Source organism: Saccopteryx leptura, chromosome 2 (genome assembly GCF_036850995.1).
Source record: "Saccopteryx leptura isolate mSacLep1 chromosome 2, mSacLep1_pri_phased_curated, whole genome shotgun sequence".
Taxonomy (NCBI): domain Eukaryota; kingdom Metazoa; phylum Chordata; class Mammalia; order Chiroptera; family Emballonuridae; genus Saccopteryx; species Saccopteryx leptura.
The window spans coordinates 263,225,716-263,245,383 of record NC_089504.1 but is presented as its reverse complement, the minus strand read 5'-3'; the positions used below and the strand labels follow the sequence as shown (position 1 = coordinate 263,245,383).

Sequence of the window (19,668 nt, the reverse complement as noted above, 5' to 3'; positions counted from 1 at the left end):
AAACTCACCCCAAAAGATAAGGCTTCCTCACAAACATCTATAGATGAAGCTTTTTATTCTCCCCTTCCTCCTAAACAGGACAAGTGAGATATTTTCGCAAACTCCTTGCCACCCACCCCTACCCAGCTGCATTAGGCTGTGTTCTTCCACACTCATGAAAACCCTATTCCGCAATCTGACTCTTGCCACCCATTCATTCAACAAATATTTGATGAGTGCCGACTATGCAGTAGGAATGAATAGTGCCTAGCAGTGGGAATATAGTTGTGAAAAGAACAAACAGCCTGACCAGGTGGTGGCGCAGTGGACAGAGTGTCGACCTGGGATGCTGAGGACCCAGGTTTGAAACCTGAGGTCACCAGCTTGAGTGTGGGATCATAGACATGACCCCACGGTCACTGGCTTGAAGCTTAAAGCCACTGGCTTAGGCCCAACGAAGCTGGCTTGAGAAAGGAGTCACTGGCTCAGCTGAAGCACTCACCCCTCATCAAGGCACATATGAGAAGCAATCAATGAACAACTACAGCACTGCAACTAAGAGTTGATACTTCTCATCTCTCTCCCTTCCTGTCTGTCTCTTCTCTCACAAGGGGAAGGGGCAGGGGAAGGGGAAGGGGAAGGGAAGGGGAGGGGAGGGGAGGGAAACAAACATGGGCACCACACTCAGTCTAAAGTTTGCTTGGGACATTGATACTCAACAAATATTACAAATGGGATGAAAAACCAGTAACATAGACTGTGTTACTCTATTGCACTCTGTCTCTTCCTATACTGAAAGCTTATTAAATTTCAGAAAACTAAAAAACATTTTTATTATTCATTTAAGAGACTCAAAGTTTTATTCCACTGTCCTCTCTACAGTGAATTTAACTGGCATCTTGTAGAGAAACAAGTTGTTTCATGCAAAAGTTAAAATAAATGAACAACACTGCTTTGTTCAGGTTAAAGTCAAATATTATGAGAATTAAAAAAGAAACTATATTTGACATGACTCTATTTACATCATGTAAAATATAAATAAATGAAAGCGATAATCAACTTCCCAAATTAACTAAGGATGACTCTAACCTGCCAACAGAAAATAGAAATTAAAATAAAAATTTAATTTCCCTAAAGTAATAATAAATAACATAAAAAGAATCAGTTAAGGCCCTGGCTGGTTGGCTCAGTGGTAGAGCATCGGCCTGGCGTGCAGAAGTCCCAGGTTCAATTCCTGGCCAGGGCACACAGGAGAGGCACCCATCTGCTTCTCCACCCCTCCCCCTCTCCTTCCTCTCTGTCTCTCTCTTCCCCTCCCGCAGCCGAGGCTCCACTGGAGCAAAGATGGCCCGGGCGCTGGGGATGGCTCCTCGGCCTCTGCCCCAGGCACTAGAGTGGCTCTGGTCGCAACAGAGCAAAGCCCCGGAGGAGCAGAGCATCGCCCCCTGGTGGGCAGAGCGTCGCCCCCTGGTGGGCATGCCGGGTGGATCCTGGTCGGGCGCATGCGGGAGTCTGTCTGACCGCCTCCCTGTTTCTAGCTTCAGGAAAATACAAAAAAAAAAAAAAAAAAAAGATATAAATAAGAAGTACAAGGGCCTATAAATCAAATAAGGATATAACTTTAAAGAACAATTTGCTCATATCAAATATAATCTAAAGCCAACAAGGAGTCCACAGTTCAAATGTCACCAAAATATTCATCTCATAAGTATAACGGCTCAAAGAAAACCAATAGCCAATAAGTCTGACTACTTTAAATAATTATATTTACCATTTAACTTTCTCTTTTAGGCAAGCTTAGAATTCATAAATAGGGAGAATAGGAAAAAAAACAGAAAAAATAACCTTTAGAGGAAAGAAGCCATAAGAATACTTCACCTGCTTCAAGATCTCCCCACTCCACATTCTCTCAAGAAACTTCAACCATCAACTACCTTGTTCTCTTGTGTATCGCTTGTCTTCTCTCCTCACCAAGATTCTTAGCAGCATTTCTACTTAATCAAGTCTCCTTACTTAAAACAAAAAAGTCCCTCAACCCAGCTCCCTCCTCTGTCACTGCTCTCTTTTACCTTCACAAACATCTCTAAAAAGTTGAATATATTCAGTCTCTATTTAGAATATTTTTCTTTTTCTTTTTTCAATTACCTTTCAAGCAACCCCGAATCAGCTGCCACAACAGCTCTCACGAAATCACCCAAGACCTCTTCATCTCTAAATCTAATGGGCATTTTCAAATAAAAAGTCCTCAACCTGCCTGATGTCTTGGCAGCATTCATCACAGCCAACCACTCTCTGGAACACTCTTCCCTTTGCTTCTATTACACTCCACTCTGATTTCCCACCCCCCCACCCCCCTCTAGTTCTTTTTCTCCTTCTCCTTTGCCAGCTAGTCCTTCTCCTTTAAATCTTAAGGTTCAAGGGGGTATAATTTTGGTCTCTTTTCTAACACTATACTCTCTCCTTAGCTGCTCAAAGCTTCAAAGTACCACCTATATGTCAATGATTGCCAAAATTCCAGTCAAGATCTTGTCTCTGATATCCTAACCCACATATCAAACTGTTTATTCAGAAATATCAAAGACACATCAAACTCAATATTTCCAAAAGCCAACTCATGATTATTCCCAAAAAGCAAACGAGGTATTCCCTATTTCACTCCAGTTGCACAAGCCAGAAATAGCCACAAGTGGTGATATTACCTCTCTAAGGTCCTTTTCTATTCTGATTTAATGATCTACACCACCAGCTCTCAGTGTGGTCATGAGATTTCTGAGGGTCTATGACACCTTTTCAGAGGGAAGTTCCTTAAGTCAAAACTATTTCCAGGCCTGACCTATGGTGGCGCAGTGGATAAAGCGTCGACCTGGAAATGCTGAGGTCGCCGGTTCGAAACCCTGGGCTTGCCTGGTCAAGGCACATATGGGAGTTGATGCTTCCAGCTCCTCCCCCCTTCTCTCTCTCTGTCTCCTTTGTCTCTCTCCTCTCTAAAAATGAATAAATTTAAAAAAAAAATTAAAAAAAAAAAAAAAAAAAACTATTTCCATAATAATATTAAGGTATTATTTGTCTTTTTTCGCTCATTCTTTTATGAGTGTGTCCAGTGCAATTTCCCTAAGGCTTCACAATATCTGATACCCCAACAGACTGAATGCAGAAGCAGATATGAGGATCCAGATGTCTTCTATTAAGCTAGACATTAAAAATATTTGAGAAATGTCAATGTCTCTCTTTTCATTAAGTATTTCTTTGTTTTCATTAAAAAATGATTATTTGTTAATCTGTTATGTGTTTAATGTTATTTTAAGTAAATTAATAAATGATTACAATTCCTAATACAGTAAATAACAATACATATAGCCCACATAAACAAAATCTCTTTGAGTTTTCAGTAACACAAGGGTATAAAGTGGTCCTGATACCAAAAAGTTTGAGAAATGCTGACCTATGCCTATGTCATATACACAAATAAGATATAAGATGACATACTCAATTCACAATTATCTTCTAACAGCCATTTTTCCTTTCACATTTACGGACATGCAAGTCATACAGACTCATTCAATGCAATTATTTATTGGGCTCCTACTATGTGCTAGGGATAAAAGATTAAAGAAATGACTTCATTCTGCCTCACAGAGACAATTTCCCCTACCTTTGCTACTTTTCAGTTCTCTCTTCTCTATCAGTCCCTATGTGACAACCATTTGTGCCTGAAAGGTTAAGAAAAGACAACCCTGCAATAGTTGTACAAACTAGTCTCATTACAGAACGGACAAATTTAGTAGGCAGCAGGCTAGGAAAAGTGGAAAACATTCCAGCTCTAAGCCAGATCTATTATATGGTTCCAAGTAAACTATAAATAACCTACACTCCCATAATATAATATACAAATACAAATGACCTGAGGATTTAGCTTCATCTCTCTTTACATATAAAATAACAAACCTTGGCCAGGGTAGCTCAGTTGGTTAGTGTCATCCTGATACACCAACATTACTAGTTTGATCTCCAGTCAAGGAACACACAAGAATCAACCGGTGAACGCATAAACAAGTAGAAAAACAAATTGATGTTTCTCTATATATACCTCTCTTTTATCTCTAGCCCTCTGTCTCTTTCTCTCTTCCCTCCCCTCTAAAATCAAGTTTAAAAAATAAAATATTTAAAATACAAACCTCAACAACTATATACTTTTACAAATACTTGATTGAACTACCATAATTCAGGAATCCAGAAGAAACTATGTAATATTTGGTATTAGTTTGGCTGCTGGGGTAGAGGAGCCATGGTGAGGATCACAAAGAACACAACTTCCCCACTGATGTGAAAGGAGTCTTTTACTTGAGAACAGAAGACCAAAAATAAATAAATAAATAAATAACACACACAAACACACTAAAAATAGAAGCCTATATTTTTCATTTTGCTTTAATTAAACACTATCTAGTTATCCTGAGTATTTACTCTTCTAAATTAATTCCAAGAAATATATCCCCATAAAGGAGTCTTACAGTTTGCAAGTCAGGATTATTTTTTGCCCTAAAGTGTAAAACCTTCACTACAAAAACTTCCCTGATACAGAAGAAACTGTTAACACTGGGTAACTCCAAGGGGAGAGAGTGAGGGTCCAGGATAGGAAGCCAACTTTCCAGTGGATATGTTTTCCACTTTTTTAAAAGTAGATGCACTTATCATTTTTTGAGGGAAAAGAAAAAAAAAGGGAAAAATAAATAATTTTGAAAAGTTTCCTTCCAGTCAATAACTTAGCTAATTTAGAGGCTGTTAAGGAAACAAAGACACCTACTCCTTCTTTCACTGGAAACCTTTCCTGACTTCTTGACACAGTGCAATTGCTCCCACCTTGTGAATCCACAGCTCTTTGTTTTTCCTGCTACCCACCCACATACTATTATTTACATATCTGTCTCTTCTGGGGGGCTGTGGGGATGATGTCTTATTCCTCTCCATAGCCCTAGTCCATGCACAGTACCCAGCACAGACTGGGGGCTCCAGAGCTATCTGCTGAATGATGACGAGCTCAGCGATATGTCTCAGAATCCAATTCTTTTTTTTTTTTTTTTTTTGGTATTTTTCTGAAGTTGGAAACGGGGAGGCAGTCAGACAGACTCCAGTATGCGCCCAACTGGGATCCACCTGGCATGCCCACCAGGGGGCGATGCTCTGCCCATCTGGGGTGTTGCTCTGTTGCAACCAGAGCCATTCCAGCGCCTGAGGCAGAGGCCACAGAGCCATCCTCAGCGCCTGGGCCAACTTTGCTCCAATAGAGCCTTGGCTGCAGGAGGGGAAGAGAGAGACAGAGAGGAAGGAGAGGGGGAGGGATGGAGAAGCAGATGGGCGCCTCTCCTGTGTGCCCTGGCTGGGAATCGAACTCTGGACTTCTGCACGCCAGGCCGACCCACCAGGGCCAGAATCCAATTCTTAAATGCAAACAGGTGCGTGCGCGCGTGCGTACACAAACACACACACACAGGGGTATTACATATAATATGAAGATGTTAACCACTCTTAAGCAGAAAAATTCTTTCTTTTATGGTAATGTAAAATAAATAAATAAATGTGTACATATGCATTTTATATTTTAAAACAAGCCCAAAACTAAAAAAAATTGTTCATATAATATTTTTACTATTAACTTGCAGCAAGCGCTATTACTTATAAATGATTTTAAATGTAAGTTTTTTTTAAGATTTTAATTATTGATTTTTGGAGAGAGGAGAGAAAGAGAGAGAAGAGGGTGTGGAGGAATAAGAAGCATCAATCCATAGTAGCTGCTTCTCTTATGTGCCCTGACCGGGCAAACCCGGGTTTCAAACCAGCAACCTCAGTATTCCAGGTTGATGCTTTATCCACTGCACCACCACAGGTCAGGCTCAATGTCGTTTTTAAAAGGGAGAGAAGCCTGGCCTGTGGTGGCACAGTGAATAGAGCATCAATCAATAGAGCAACACTGAAGTTGCCAGTTTGAAACCCTTGGCTTACCCAGTCAAGGCACATATGACAAGCAACCCACAGTTTAAAAATGGTTAAAAAATAAATAAAATATAAAGGAAAAGATACCACAATTCCAAAAACAGCTTTACAAGTCCACTTAGAACAACAGTGAAAATTTTAAGTGGTTAACTTTTTTTTTTTAATTTTTTTTTTAATTTTTTAAATTTATTTACTTTTTTAGATTTTATTTATTCATTTTTATTAGAGAGAGAGAGAGAGAGAGATAGATAGAGAGAGAACAGGGGGAGGAGCAGGAAGCATCAACTCCCATATGTGCCTTGGACAGGCAAGCCCAGGGTTTTGAACCGGCAACCTCAGCATTCCAGGTCGACGCTTTATCCACTGCGCCACCACAGGTAAAGCTAAGTGGTTAACTTTTTAAAAATCACCAAAACCCAAACTTATCATAGCTAAGTCAGATTCTTCTGTTAGAAAAAATATCCTTCTATTTGTAAAAAGATCTCCTTACTTTGAAATCACTATTTCTCAGCATCTAAAACAATTCATCATACAAAAACGTGTATCTACACAAGTTTTCAGAGATACATCTATTGTATAAGTATAGTCCAGCTTTATAACAAATCAGAGAACAAAGCATATTAAAGCTCAAGTCAGGGTCATCTAGACTCATGTTTTTCAAATTCTACTTTTGTTCTATTTTATGTATAGATATATATGAATATTATGTCTCCACGGAAAATGTATTTCTTACTGTGGGTCTCCTGCCAAAGGAGTTCCAGAGGTTCCCAAGCTTTTCTCAGCTCACAGGACCCTAGCACTCAGTAAGTTTTTTTTGTTTGTTTGCTTGTTTGTTTTTTACAGATACAGAGAGAAAGTCAGAGAGAGGGATAGATAGGGACAGACAGACAGGAACAGAGAGAGATGAGAAGCATCAATTATTAGTTTTCCATTGCAACACCTTAGTTGTTCATTGATTGCTTTCTCATATGTACCTTGACCATGGGCCTTCAGCAGACCGAGTAACCCCTTGCTCAAGCCAGCGACCTTGGGTCCAAGCTGGTGAGCTTTTGCTCAAACCAGATGAGCCTGCGCTCAAGCTGGCGACCTCGGGGACTCCAACCTGGGTCCTCCGCATCCCAGTTTGACACTCTTTCCACTGTGCCACTGCCTGGTCAGGCTCAGTAAGTTTTTCATGGTGGCGCTAGGCCCAAGGAATATCTAACAATTTCATTTATTAAGTAGTTAGGTCCACACAACTAAGTATGTATGTCCTAACAACTTTGAAAAATACATATAAGTTGGAAGAAACATTTTATTACTAATAACAATTATTTACTAATGTAATGTGTGCATCTAACAGACATTACACAACTTCTCAAGCCTTGAAATCACTTTGGACACTATCACTTTCACTGACCATTTCACCATGATTTTTGCACAGTACTTGCTTTTTATCACAGCAAATCCCCCAAAACCTAGCCTTTTTTTTTTTTTATTGATTTTAGAGATAGAGAGAAGAAGAGAGAGAAACATCGGTTTGTTGTTTCACTCAGTTGTACATTCATTGGTTGCCTCTTATATGTGCCCTGGGTGGGGATCAAACCCAAACCTTGGCATATCAGGACACTCCAACTAACTGGGCTACCCAGCCAGGGCAAAACCTTGGTTTTTGAAGACACTCTGTCATCCAAAGCAATGAGGCACAATTTCAAGAGCACTATCTCCAACTAAACTTTTGAGCAGTGTCCCACAGATGTCAAATATCCCACACATATCCCACAGCCGTCACATATTACTGTTTCCCTCAAAAATTTAAAAATACCCCACAGTGCCCATGTGAGTTCACTATGCTGCTCCTAGTTAACTTGGGAAACAGTTTGGGAACCTTGAGTTTAAAAATACTGATCTGTCCTGGCCGGACAGCTCAGTTGGTTGGAGCATCGTCCCAAGGCGCAGATGCTGCTGGTTTGATCCCCAGTCAGGGCACATGCAGGAGCAGCTCCATGTTCCCGTCTCTCTCTCCAAAATCAATACAATAAACATTTTTTAAAAATATACTGATCTGCTTGCCCTGGCCGGTTGGCTCAGTGGTAGAGCGTCGGCCTGGCGTGTAGAAGTCCCGGGTTCGATTCCCGACCAGGGCACACAGGAGAAGCGCCCATCTGCTTCTCCACTCCTCCCCCTCTCCTTCCTCTCTGTCTCTCTCTTCCCCTCCCGCAGCCGAGGCTCCATTGGAGCAAAGATGGCCCGGGCGCTGGGGATGGCTCCTTGGCCTCTGCCCCAGGCACTAGAGTGGCTCTGGTCGCAGCAGAGCGACGCCCCAGAGGGGCAGAGCATCGCCCCCTGGTGGGCATGCCAGGTGGATCCCGGCCGGGCGCATGCGGGAGTCTGTCTGACTGTCTCTCCCGGTTTCTAGCTTCAGAAAAATACAAAAAAATATACTGATCTGACCCTGGCTGGGTAACTCAGTTGGTTAGAGCACCACCCCATACACCAAGGTTGTAAGTTCAATGCCTACCCAAGAGTCAACCAATGAATGCATAAATAAGTGGAAAACAAACAGATGTTTCTCTCTCACTCTTTCCCCCCTTCCTCTTTTTCTCTTTAAACAAATAAATTTTAAAAATAAATTAAATAAAATTAAAATTAAAAATATATACTGATCTACCCTACATGCTACTTTGTAAATTCCAAAATGAAGTTTAAGGTCATAAAGCTAGTAGAAATATAACTACATTAGGGATTGAAAACAGAATCTAATCATGTGCTATTCTCAGTTGATGAAATCTGTCGCTCTCTCAAAAACTACTATCTTCAAAATACATTTATATGACTGTATAAGAAAAGAAAAATTTGACTTCAATATTTTCTTTTTCAGAAGTTTTTAAAAATTTATTTATTCATTTTTAGAGAGGAAGAGAGAGAGAGCTTTGAAGAGGGGAGGAGCAGGAAGCATCAACTCCCATATATACCTTACCCAGCAAGCCCAGGGTTTCGAACCAGCGATCTCAGCGTTCCAGGTCAACGCTTTACCACTGCACCACCACAGGTCAGGTTAAAAGCTTTCAAATATAAAAGTGAGACATATGAAAAATAATACAAAAGTATTGAGAGTATAAAAAGGAGTCATCCATTCCTCCAGGGATAACACAGCTAATAGCTTAACATCTATCCTTACAGACCTTTTCCTATGCACATACAAACCAAAAGAAAGTCAAACTACATTTCTTTGCCTGTGTGTGTGTGTGTGTTCTTACAAAATTGAATCATATTCCACAGTGTAGTGCAACTTTTCCCCCTCAATATTACATATTGAACATTTTTCCGAGTCAGTACATAATAGTAGATGTAAACACTCATGTGGTGCTGCTTACTATGCTTACCTAAGGTTTAAATATTAACTTATTTTTCATAACAGACCTGCAGGAGAAAACTATAATTATATTCGCTTTATAGATGAATTTAAGTAACTTCCTAATGGTCGCAGCTTATAAATGATGGGGTTAGGATCTAAACCCAGAAAGTCTGCTACATGGTCACTATGCTCAAGGGTACATTCAGCTACTTCTTGGAAATGGAAATATCCCTCACAATGTTAACAAGCGCATAGTACCTCACACCATAAATATACTATAATATTAACTAGTCCCCCACCAGAAGACATTTAGAACACTCTCTTGTTATTTATAAATGTTAATGACATTTATTAATAATAATGCTAAAATGAACATCCTTATAGATTTGTTCTTGTGCTCTTGTATTAAAATTTCTGGCCTGACCTGTGGTGGCGCAGTGGATAAAGTGTCAACCTGGAACCCTGAGGTCGCTGGTTCAAAACCCTGGGCTTGTCTGGTCAAGGCACATATGGGAGTGATGCTTCCTGCTCCTTCCCCTTCTCTCTCTCTATCTCTACCCCCCCCCCCTCTAAAATGAAGTCTTAAAAAAATTTTTTTTAATAAAATGACAATTAAAAACAAATTTTAAAAAAATTCTGTAAGATAGGCCCTGGCCGGTTGGCTCAGCGGTGGAGCGTTGGCCTGGCGTGCGGGGGGACCCGGGTTCGATTCCCGGCCAGGGCACATAGGGGAGGCGCCCATTTGCTTCTCCGCCCCCCCTTCCTCTCTGTCTCTCTCTTCCCCTCCCGTGGCCCGGGCTCCATTGGGGCGGGGATGGCCCAGGCGCTGGGGATGGCTCCTTGGCCTCTGCCCTGGGCGCTGGCGCGGCAGAGCTACGCCCTGGAGGGGCGGAGCGTCGCCCCCCGGTGGGCGTGCCGGGTGGATCCCAGTCGGGCGCATGCGGGAGTCTGTCTGTCTCTCCCCGTTTCCAGCTTCAGAAAAATACAAAAAAAAAAAAAAAAAAATCTGTAAGATAAACTATATATGAAGTGACTTTATCAAAAGAGCACATTTTTAGTTGTAAGTTTAATAGGTAATGCCAAATGTCCTTCCAGAACATTGTTTCAGTTGTACCAATCTATAGTCCAATGACAGAAGAGAGGGTTGAAACTCACTGTTAGGAAATATTTTTGATTCTTGAAAAGAGAGGCCTGTTTCGAGTTTTTAATTAATACTGATATAGAATAGATTGCCTGGTTGTTCACAATTATCCTCTCATTTGATAATTATCTGACACATTAAACAAATACAGTCTTAGTAGCTATATGGTGAATTTTTCATTGTTATGAAACCAACTATGGGTGAGATATTTCTCTCACATAATGCTATGTTTACTTATGTATAAAACATGGGAATTGGACTAGCTGGACATTAAGATTTAAAGCTCCTCCCAATACTGTAATTAAGAAGTGACAAAGTTATCACAAGCCTATAATTATAATACTAGTATAACAGGCAGGGTCTTAAAGCATCTAATTTATTTAAATTACACTAACTATTGCCAGAACATCTAGGCAAATCATTAAAATAGTCAATAAAGTTTTCAGGATCCACCTGTGGCTTATGCTCAGTGGCTTTTTTTTTTTTCTTTTCTTTTTTAGAGAGAAAGACTGAAAGAGAGAAAGAGAAGGACAGATAGACAGGAAGGAAGAGAGATGAGAAGCATCAACTTGTCGTTGTGGCACATTAGTTGTTCACTGATTGCTTCTCATACGTGCCTTGACCGGAGGGCTCCAGTGACCCCTTGCTCAAGCCAGTGCCCTTGGGCTTCAAGCCAGCAACCTCTGGGCTCAAACCAGCAACCATGGGGTCATGTCTATGATCCCATGCTTAAGCCAGTGACCTCGCACTCAAGCTAGTGAGCCCACGCTCAAGCCAGGGTCCTCAGAGTTTCAAACTTGGGTCCTCCACATCCCAGTCCGATGCTCTATCCACTGCACCACTGACAGCTGATTATTTAGTTTTTTGAAAACTATTTGTGACACTAGAAATTATTTGATATGGGGTAAAAAGTCAATAATGGTAATTATTTTGGGAGTGCCCTTCTAGTTCCTAGATAAGATGCTGCTCGATTCATGAATTGCTTAACAAAGTCAATTAGATCTTTAAATATATAAATATATTATTTCACAACTTGCCCTACCCTGCAAAAATAGCAATCCCAAGTATAGATGGCCAGTTGATTTTCTAAATCATCACTTTTCTTCAATCACTAAGATGTTACTAGTTTTCAGTTATGTTACTGACCATGTAGCTCGAATATTTATTTTACATAACCAAGAATATTAATTATTTGAAGTAACAAATATAACAGGAGTATCCAAACAAAATGAGAGACAACAAATTAACTACAATCTCTTAGGAACACTGTTCAAGCAAAAAGTACATACAGAAATAAAGCAATATATTATCAGAATTCATGACTTGCTAACGTTAACAAATGCTATAGTAATACTAATGTTTTTAAAGACCTGACAATCCTCAACATCAGGAGCAAGTGGTATGACAAAAAACACAAACAAAATTTTTTTTCAGATTTAAAAATAACCAATACTAGAAGTATCTATATTAAGTCAATTTTAAATAAACTAATTCTATAATGTTAGACTTACTGTGATTATTTTGCAACATATACAAGTATTGGGTCATTATGATGTATACCTGAAACATGATATAGATCAATTATACCTCAATAAAAAAATAAATGAAAATAAAACTAAATTTGGATCATCTGCAGAAATAAGAGCAGCATTCACATAAATAAATGAACCTCACTGTGTGTCAATTTCCACAACTACAAAATAAGGATGATATTTACAAACCTACTTCACAAAATTGCTATGAAGACTAAATAAAGCCTGACCAGGCGGTGGCGCAGTGGATACAGCGTCGGACTGGGATGCAGAGGACCCAGGTTCGAGACCCTGAGGTCACCAGCTTGAGCGTGGGCTCATCTGGTTTGAGCAAAGCTCACCAGCTTGGACCCAAGGTCGCTGGCTTGAGCAAAGGGTTACTCGGTCTGCTGTAGCCCCACAGTCAAGACACATATGAGAAAGCAATCAATGAACAACTAAGATGTCACAACAAAAAACTAATGATTGATGCTCTCATCTTTCTCTGTTCCTGTCTGTCTGACCCTATCTATCCCTCTCTCTGACTCTTTGTCTCTGTAAAAAAATAAATAAATAAATAAAATAATGTATGTAGAACCACACCAAAAAATGAAGTCAGTTATTTGCGACAGCAGCTTCTTTTTTGTTCCCACTATAACAAAGCAATTTAGTAAACAAAATTGGTTAGATAGAGACTTCATTGCCTTTCTTCTGTCCATGATATGGCAGGTGTATTATAATACAGGCAAAAGATTGGCAATTAGTGGTATTAGAAAAAAATTTAAAACTTCCTAATTCATAAATTATCCCACAGGAGGTTGGGTGTTCAAGCATTAAAGCTCTTACATAACACTACACAGCACTATGTCTCAGAGAATCAGAGAAATTCTTTCACACATGTACAGAATTGTTTACATATAACTCACCATTATTATAAAGTCCTGCAATGACTATGAAAGGGTAAGAAAGATACACATGTATTTATCCACACATACAATGTATTCTAACTTGATGTTTGTTTTCTGATTAAAGTATCTTAAATCCAGGGCAATGAGGGTTCAATGGTTGCTTTACTTTATTACACTGGAGTTTGTCGATTTGACACACCGCAACAATTACACACACACCCAAGAGTCTGAGTCAACTTCTAGCACAGGTCTTACAACCAATTCTCCAAAGTCACAATCTCATGTTATTTAGTAGAACATTGCCTTATTTAAAAACAAAATTTTAAACTAAGACATTTTTAAAGTGAAGAGCAGCTTTCAGTGTTTTATCATTGCTTCTACAAACCTTTTTCAGGTTGCTACTAGATTTGCCCACGATAGCCTTTCCTTTATGAAACCCTTAAAGTACAGGGAAGGAGGAGGTACTATTAACATGGCAACCTGACCATTAACGACTTTTCCAAATTCAAAACAAGGATCAGCATCAAAACAAAACAATCAGGTACAGGGATACTGACACTATTCCTAACAACCTATTTTCTCCAAAAGAAGGATTTGATACGACCCTAAAGCCGCATTAAAACCTATACCTGTGTGTAACTTCCTATCTGAAAACTAAAAATCCAGCCAAATTCCAACCCACATTTGTAACATTAGCTACATATTTTTTAGTATGTTGGACTACATTTAAAAAGAGGACAGGGGTGGGTGGAATGACAACTTTCAGAGCGTCAAGATCTTTAAAATTTCTCTTAAATCAATTGTTAATAAATCAGAAGACGACATTCAGCAGCTGCTAGCCTGGAGCAGAAGATCGAAGTTTTCCCTATACGTACTTGAAAATGTTTATCCCTACCAAAAAGGAACAGAAACTAGTCATCCTTGCCACTGGAGCCAGTTCCCCGGAATTTCCCAAAATACGCCTGATCTCTAAATGAAGACGACACCTCCGGAGCCCAAAGGTGAGAGGTACCTTACAGCTTCAGCGGCAGAGGGGAGGGGCGGGGGGCGCGCACTGGCAGGTAAGGCAGGGAAGCCCATCCTCGGCAGGCACCGGTGGGACTTGAAACCCAGGTCTCTAGATGGCTCTCCCGGCAAAGCCTCAGGACCCAGGGAGGCTCACCGAGGGGGCCGCCAGGCTGGGCTAGGGACCCCGCGCCCCGCCCCGCTTCTCTCGCCGCCACCAGGAACCCGGGACCGCGGACAGAGGCAGCGGAGGCTGAGCGAGCGTCCGCGGTCCCAGCCAGGTCCTCCCGCAGCTCACCTGAGAGTGTCGCCTCCGCCCTCGGCTCCCACGGTGCATCCCGCGGGGCCTGGCGGAGGGTGCAGTGACGCCGCCCCGACCGGCCCCAGGGCTGCCCGGCCTGGCCTCCCCGCTCCAGGGACGCACCGGGTGCCCGCCTCGCACCGGCTCCGGGGAGCCGCGGGTCTGCAGAGAAGGAAGGAGAGGCGGAAAGGCTGCCTCCCCTCCCCCACAGCAAGCCAGCCCCTGAGCTGCGGCTCTCTGCAGTTTCCTCTGGCGCAGGTCTGGCCCCGCTCCCCCGCCCGGGAGTCACTTCGGCAGCGGCGGCCCAGTCGCCATTACAGCCCAACAACTGACACGGAGGAGGAGCGGCGCCGGCAGCAGTGGCGGCGGCGGAGGCGGCGGCGGCGCGAGGCAGGGCGGGAGCAGTAGGGGGCCCGGGCAAACCTCGCGAGAACTGTCCCGAGACGGCTCCGCAGGAATGCAACCTTCGGTTAGGGCCATGTTGAATGTGGCCAAAAACTAAGGACGACAGAAAGCGAGGAGAGGAACCTTGAGGGCGCCATGTTTGGTGTGGCGAAGTTTGAGCCTTGCTGGACTCGGGAGGAGCCGGAGTAGATCCGCAGCGGAGAGCTCCCCCCACCCTCTTTCCTCTGACTCTAGTTGGGCCTCCTGGTTGCCTGTTTCACCCTCGGCCGAAAAAACAAGCTGGGACGTTTGACAAGGTTGAGCTTCTCAGGAGTTTACGATGTTTCACCAATTGTCCAAATAAGTCTTCTTCACCCCAGTTTCAGAGCAATCGCAGCTCTGCGGCTGCTGCGGTTACCCCCTGCTGTCACTGGCCGTCTGATTCGCGAGGGCTACAGTTCTGTTCAGCAAGCATTCTGTCTAATGGCTTAAGACTTAAGAGCAAGTCGAACAGAGATCCCTCCTGAGGGGTGTTGGCATTGATATAACTCCGCTTTGAGACACTCTGCGATCAACAACTCTTCTAATATCTTTATTCTCTGTCCCCAGTTTCCGCGTGGTGAATTCTATCATCTGTCAAAATTTAGCTTAAATGACAGCTCTGCTGCAAATCATTGCGCCTTCCGCTAGGTGTTCACTGCACACAAGGTCCCCACCCATCACTTGCCTCCACCTTCGGAAGTCCAACATCTGTTTACCTAGAGACTGTTGCTCATTTTTAAGTATTTTGAGGATTTTTAAGTACCTTCTCTCTATATATACCCCAACAGGGCCTCGCACAGTAACTAGGACATTGTAGGTGCTCAATAAATGCTTGTTGAGCAGATCATATCAATAAAAGTGAGAGGTGGTTAACTGCCCCCGTTTTTGGAGAGCCTATAGCTACACCTGAATAAGAGCTAAGTGGACACACAAAAATGCTGCACTTGTATGTACTGTGTCTCCTGTACATACAAGTGCAGCATTTGTATGGGCTGGAGGGAAGAACAAGAAATGGGGTATCCCAATGGTGCAAGTGATAGTAACAAAAGCAACGTAAGAAAAAAGTTATTTAGGTTTTCCTGTGTTATTTTACTGAACTTATACAACCATCTTGTTAAGTATTATACTCACTTAAAAAAGGGGAAACCTCGAGATTGCCCAATATTATACCCTCAGTAAAAGGCAGATATAAAAATTGAGGTTTCTCTTACTCCAAAGCCCATTTATAATTTTCCACCCCCATGATATTTCCTGGGCAACAGAGAAAACGCCACAAGTTCCTGTCATACCTGAGGAGCAATGCTACACTCATGTCAGCCTATGTACAATTTCCAACTCTTACACCTTGCACCAATCCCTGCCCTCTCCCACACCTCCCAAATACCTCAAAGATGTCAACCTCTCTCCTTTTCAACATCCCATATGTCTTATTATTTATACCCTACAGATTGGCTCTTGAATATATTAAGTTTTGTCCTACTTGCTCATAGTTTCATGAGAGTGATTCATCTCTGGAACAAGATCGAAAGCTCCGCCTGGCCTGTGGTGGCTCAGTGGATAAAAGCATCAACCCTGGATGGTGAGGTCACTGTTTCAAAACCCTGGGTTTTCCCAGTCAAGGCACATACAAGAAGCAACTACTATGAATTGATGCTCTCGGCTCCTCCTCCCACCCCTTCTCTCTCTTAAAAAAAAAAAAAAAAAATTGGAAGCTTCATTAAAAAGAGTTTTGTCACTTTTCCACTGTACTAGGCACATAATAGGTATTTAAGGTTCCCTTTTTTCTTCTACTTCTTAGTAGACACCAAAATTGAATTTCTCTATGCTTTATAGTGCACTCTCAACTTCCTTTATATAACAGGGTGTTGGCCCAAACTTCAGACTAAATTCTCTAATTGTCTGTTACCCACCTCTATATAGATACATAAGCCACCAGCACCTCCAGCTCCCAAAGTAGGTTTATCCATTCCCTCTCCTTAACCCACAAAGCTAGTTTCTCCTCCTGCCCTGTTATTCTGTTAATGGCGATTGCAGAAAACCCTTCAGAGAATTGAGAGGCTCAAAAGTTTGGAAATATTATATATTTTCCCATGCCTTGCTCCTACCCAATCAATTATTAAGTCTCTAAATACCATTGACAAATATTTCTGATATCTACAGTAGTCCCTTTTATCTGCAGGGAATATGTTCCAAGACCCCCAAGTGAGTGCCTGAAACCATGAATGGTATCAAACTCTATATATACTATGTTTTTTCCTATACATACATACATACATACATACATACCTAAGGTAAAGTTCAGTTTGAAAATTAGGCACAGTAATAGATTAACAACAATAACTAATAATAAACATATCAATTACAACAATACAAAAAAGGGTTACTTGAACACAGGCACTGTGATACCAAGACAGTTGATCTGATAACCAAGACAGCTACTAAGTGACTAACAGCATGGATACACTGGACAAAAGGACCTTTCATGTCCCAGGCAGGATGGACTGGGTCTGAGCAAGATTTCATCCCACTACTCAGAATGGCATTCACTTAAAACTTATGAATTGCTTGACTTGGGGTGGTGAACACACAATGCATATACAGATGGTGTATTATAGAATTGTACACCTGAAATCTGTATAATCTTATTAAGCAATGTTACCCCAATAAAAAAATTTTTAGCCCTAGCCGGTTGGCTCAGTGGTGGAGCGTCGGCCTGGCGTGCAGAGGTCCCGGGTTCGATTCCTGGCCAGGGCACATAGGAGAAGCGCCCATCTGCTTCTCCACCCCTCCCCCTCTCCTTCCTCTCTGTCTCTCTCTTCCCCTCCCGCAGCCAAGGCTCCATTGGAGCAAAGATGGCCTGGGTGCTGGGGATGGCTCCTTGGCCTCTGCCCCAGGCACTAGAGTGGCTCTGGTCGCTGTAGAGCGACGCCCTGGAGGGGCAGAGCATCGCCCCCTGGTGGGCAGAGCGTCACCCCCTGGTGGGCGTGCCGGGTGGATCCCGGCCGGGTGCATGTGGGAGTCTGTCTGACTGTCTCTCCCCGTTTCTAGCTTCAGAGAAATACAAAAAAAAAAAAAAAAAATTTTAATAAAACTTAGCCTGACCACTGGTGGTGCTGAGGTCCTAGGTTCCAAACCCCAAGGTTACCAGCTTAAGCATCCAGCTTGAGCTCGGAGTTGCTGGCTTGAGCACGGGATCCTCAACAAAATACCAAGATTGCTAGCTTAAGAAAGGAGTCATTGACTCAGCTTGAGTCCCCTGATCAAGGCATGTATGAGAAGCAATCAATGAACAACTACAAGTTGAGGCTTCTTATCTTTCTCCCTTCCTGATTCTTTCTCAAAAAAAAACCCAACAAAACAAAACAAAAAAAACTCTCAAAAAACTTATGAATTATTTCATTCTGGAATTTTTCCATTTAATGCTTTCCAAATATAGTTGAGCATGGGTAACTGAAACCACAGAAAGCAAAACCAAGGATAGGGAGAGACTACTGTACTCCCCTTTTGTCCAGTTGCAACATGTATAGCCCTGACCAGTTGGCTCACTGGTAGAGCATCAGCCCTGTGTGTGAAGGTCCCAGGGTCTATTCCCGGTCCAGGCACACAGAAGAAGTGACCATCTGCTTCTTTACCTCTCTCTCTCTATCTCTCTTACCCTCCCATAGCCATGTCTCAATTGGTTTGAACACTGCCTCAGGCACTAAAAATAGCTCAGTTGCAAGTATGGCCTCAGATGGGCAAAGCATTGGCCCCAGATGAGGGTCACTGGGTGGATCCTACTTGGGATGCATGCAGGAGTCTCTCTCTCTCTCTCTCTCTCTCTCTCTCTCTCTCTCTCTCTCTCCTCCTCTCACTTGGAAAAAGAAGAAAAGAAAAAAGAAAAAGAAACAACACGTGTGTGCCTGACCAGGCAGTGGCACAGTGGATAGAGTGTCAGACTAGGACACGGAGGACCCAGGTTCAAAACCAGAGGTCACCAGCTTGAGCACGGGCTCATCTGGCTTGAGCTCCAGCCCACCAGCTTGAGCATGGGATACTAGACATGACCCCATGGTTGCTGGCTTGAGCAAAGGATCACTCACTCTGCTTTAGCACCTTGGTCAAGGCACATATGAGAAAGCAATCAATGAACAACTCAGGTGCCACAACAAAGAATTGATGATTCTCATCTCTCTCCCTTCCTGTCTCTCTGTCCCTATCTGTCCCTCTGTCTGACTCCCTCTCTGTCTCTGTCAAAAAATAAATAAAAGAAATAATATGTATAAAGGAAGTAGCATGGTACTTAGCACATAGTAGGTACTCAAAAATGTTGGTTATTTGTAGTATTTTTAAAATAAACGGAATAGGCACCTTGCATAAGCTAGGTTCTCAATATTTGTTCAATCGAATTGAATGTTTGTTGAATTAAATTTTGGTGAGTAGCAACATGTTTGCTGTCCTGAGAATGTGAAATTTGACATTGATCTCAAAACATAACAAATTGAGAAATGGAGAGATACAGCTATGGTGATGTAACAATGTCACTCCTATTTGAGGTTAATGAAATGCAATTACGTGTCAGGATTGGTTAAAGACATTGCTATGGAAATGTCAAGCCTAAATGCCAAATCTGATCTGTAATCCTGTTCACCACCTTTTTGGTAATAAATTTAACCATTCAGATTGCAAACATGACAAACTGTGCAACTCTAGCAAACTAGGGATGAGTTTTCTGGTTACTTTCTTTTCCTTGATTCAGTCTTTTGGCTTAGTTTTGAACTTTTCTAGGGCATGTGGTGTTCCGATAGGCAGAATTATAGAAAAAAACCCTACCATTTACCCATAAGAATTTTCAACAAGAAAATAGAAATAGTCATTTATCTTCATATATGTAAATATCAGGTATGTGTGAGAGTATGTGTGTATGAGCACACAAGCCAAGGAAATGTTAGAGAAGTCCCTGTGTTTCAAATCCAGACAGCAGAAGCAGAACAGAAATATCTGTGAGGCAGCCCTTAGCCATATTTGACTGTAATGGGATAGTAAATTGGAATTTTTGAGTGAGGTCCTAGGACAAAATGATAATGACA

At 42.0% G+C, this 19,668-nt stretch overlaps 2 protein-coding genes across 12 annotated transcripts in view; one reads left to right on the top strand and one right to left on the bottom strand.

Moving 5' to 3' along the window:
- CEP350 (centrosomal protein 350) overlaps positions 1-15,178 on the bottom strand; it is a 124,477-nt gene extending 109,299 nt beyond the window's left edge. For 6 of the 11 annotated variants that reach the window (XM_066361651.1, XM_066361655.1, XM_066361650.1 and 3 more), the window contains exon 1: positions 14,171-15,177. The gene's annotated coding sequence lies outside the window, so the exon portion shown is untranslated. Of the gene's footprint in view, positions 1-13,879; positions 14,149-14,170 lie in introns of those variants that run through there. The other 5 variants (XM_066361659.1, XM_066361661.1, XM_066361652.1 and 2 more) reach the window with 3 other exon arrangements.
- Positions 13,841-14,581, top strand: LOC136391943 (putative uncharacterized protein FLJ46214). Its single transcript, XM_066363871.1, has one exon. It carries the CDS (start codon positions 13,841-13,843, stop codon positions 14,579-14,581), a length of 741 nt encoding a protein of 246 aa, XP_066219968.1.
- Positions 15,179-19,668: the final 4,490 nt, after the last annotated feature.

Coding starts and splice junctions, on each gene's coding strand:
- LOC136391943 (XM_066363871.1), top strand. CDS start 13,841: ATGAAGACGACACCTCCGGAGCCCAAAGGTGAGAGGTACCTTACAGCT.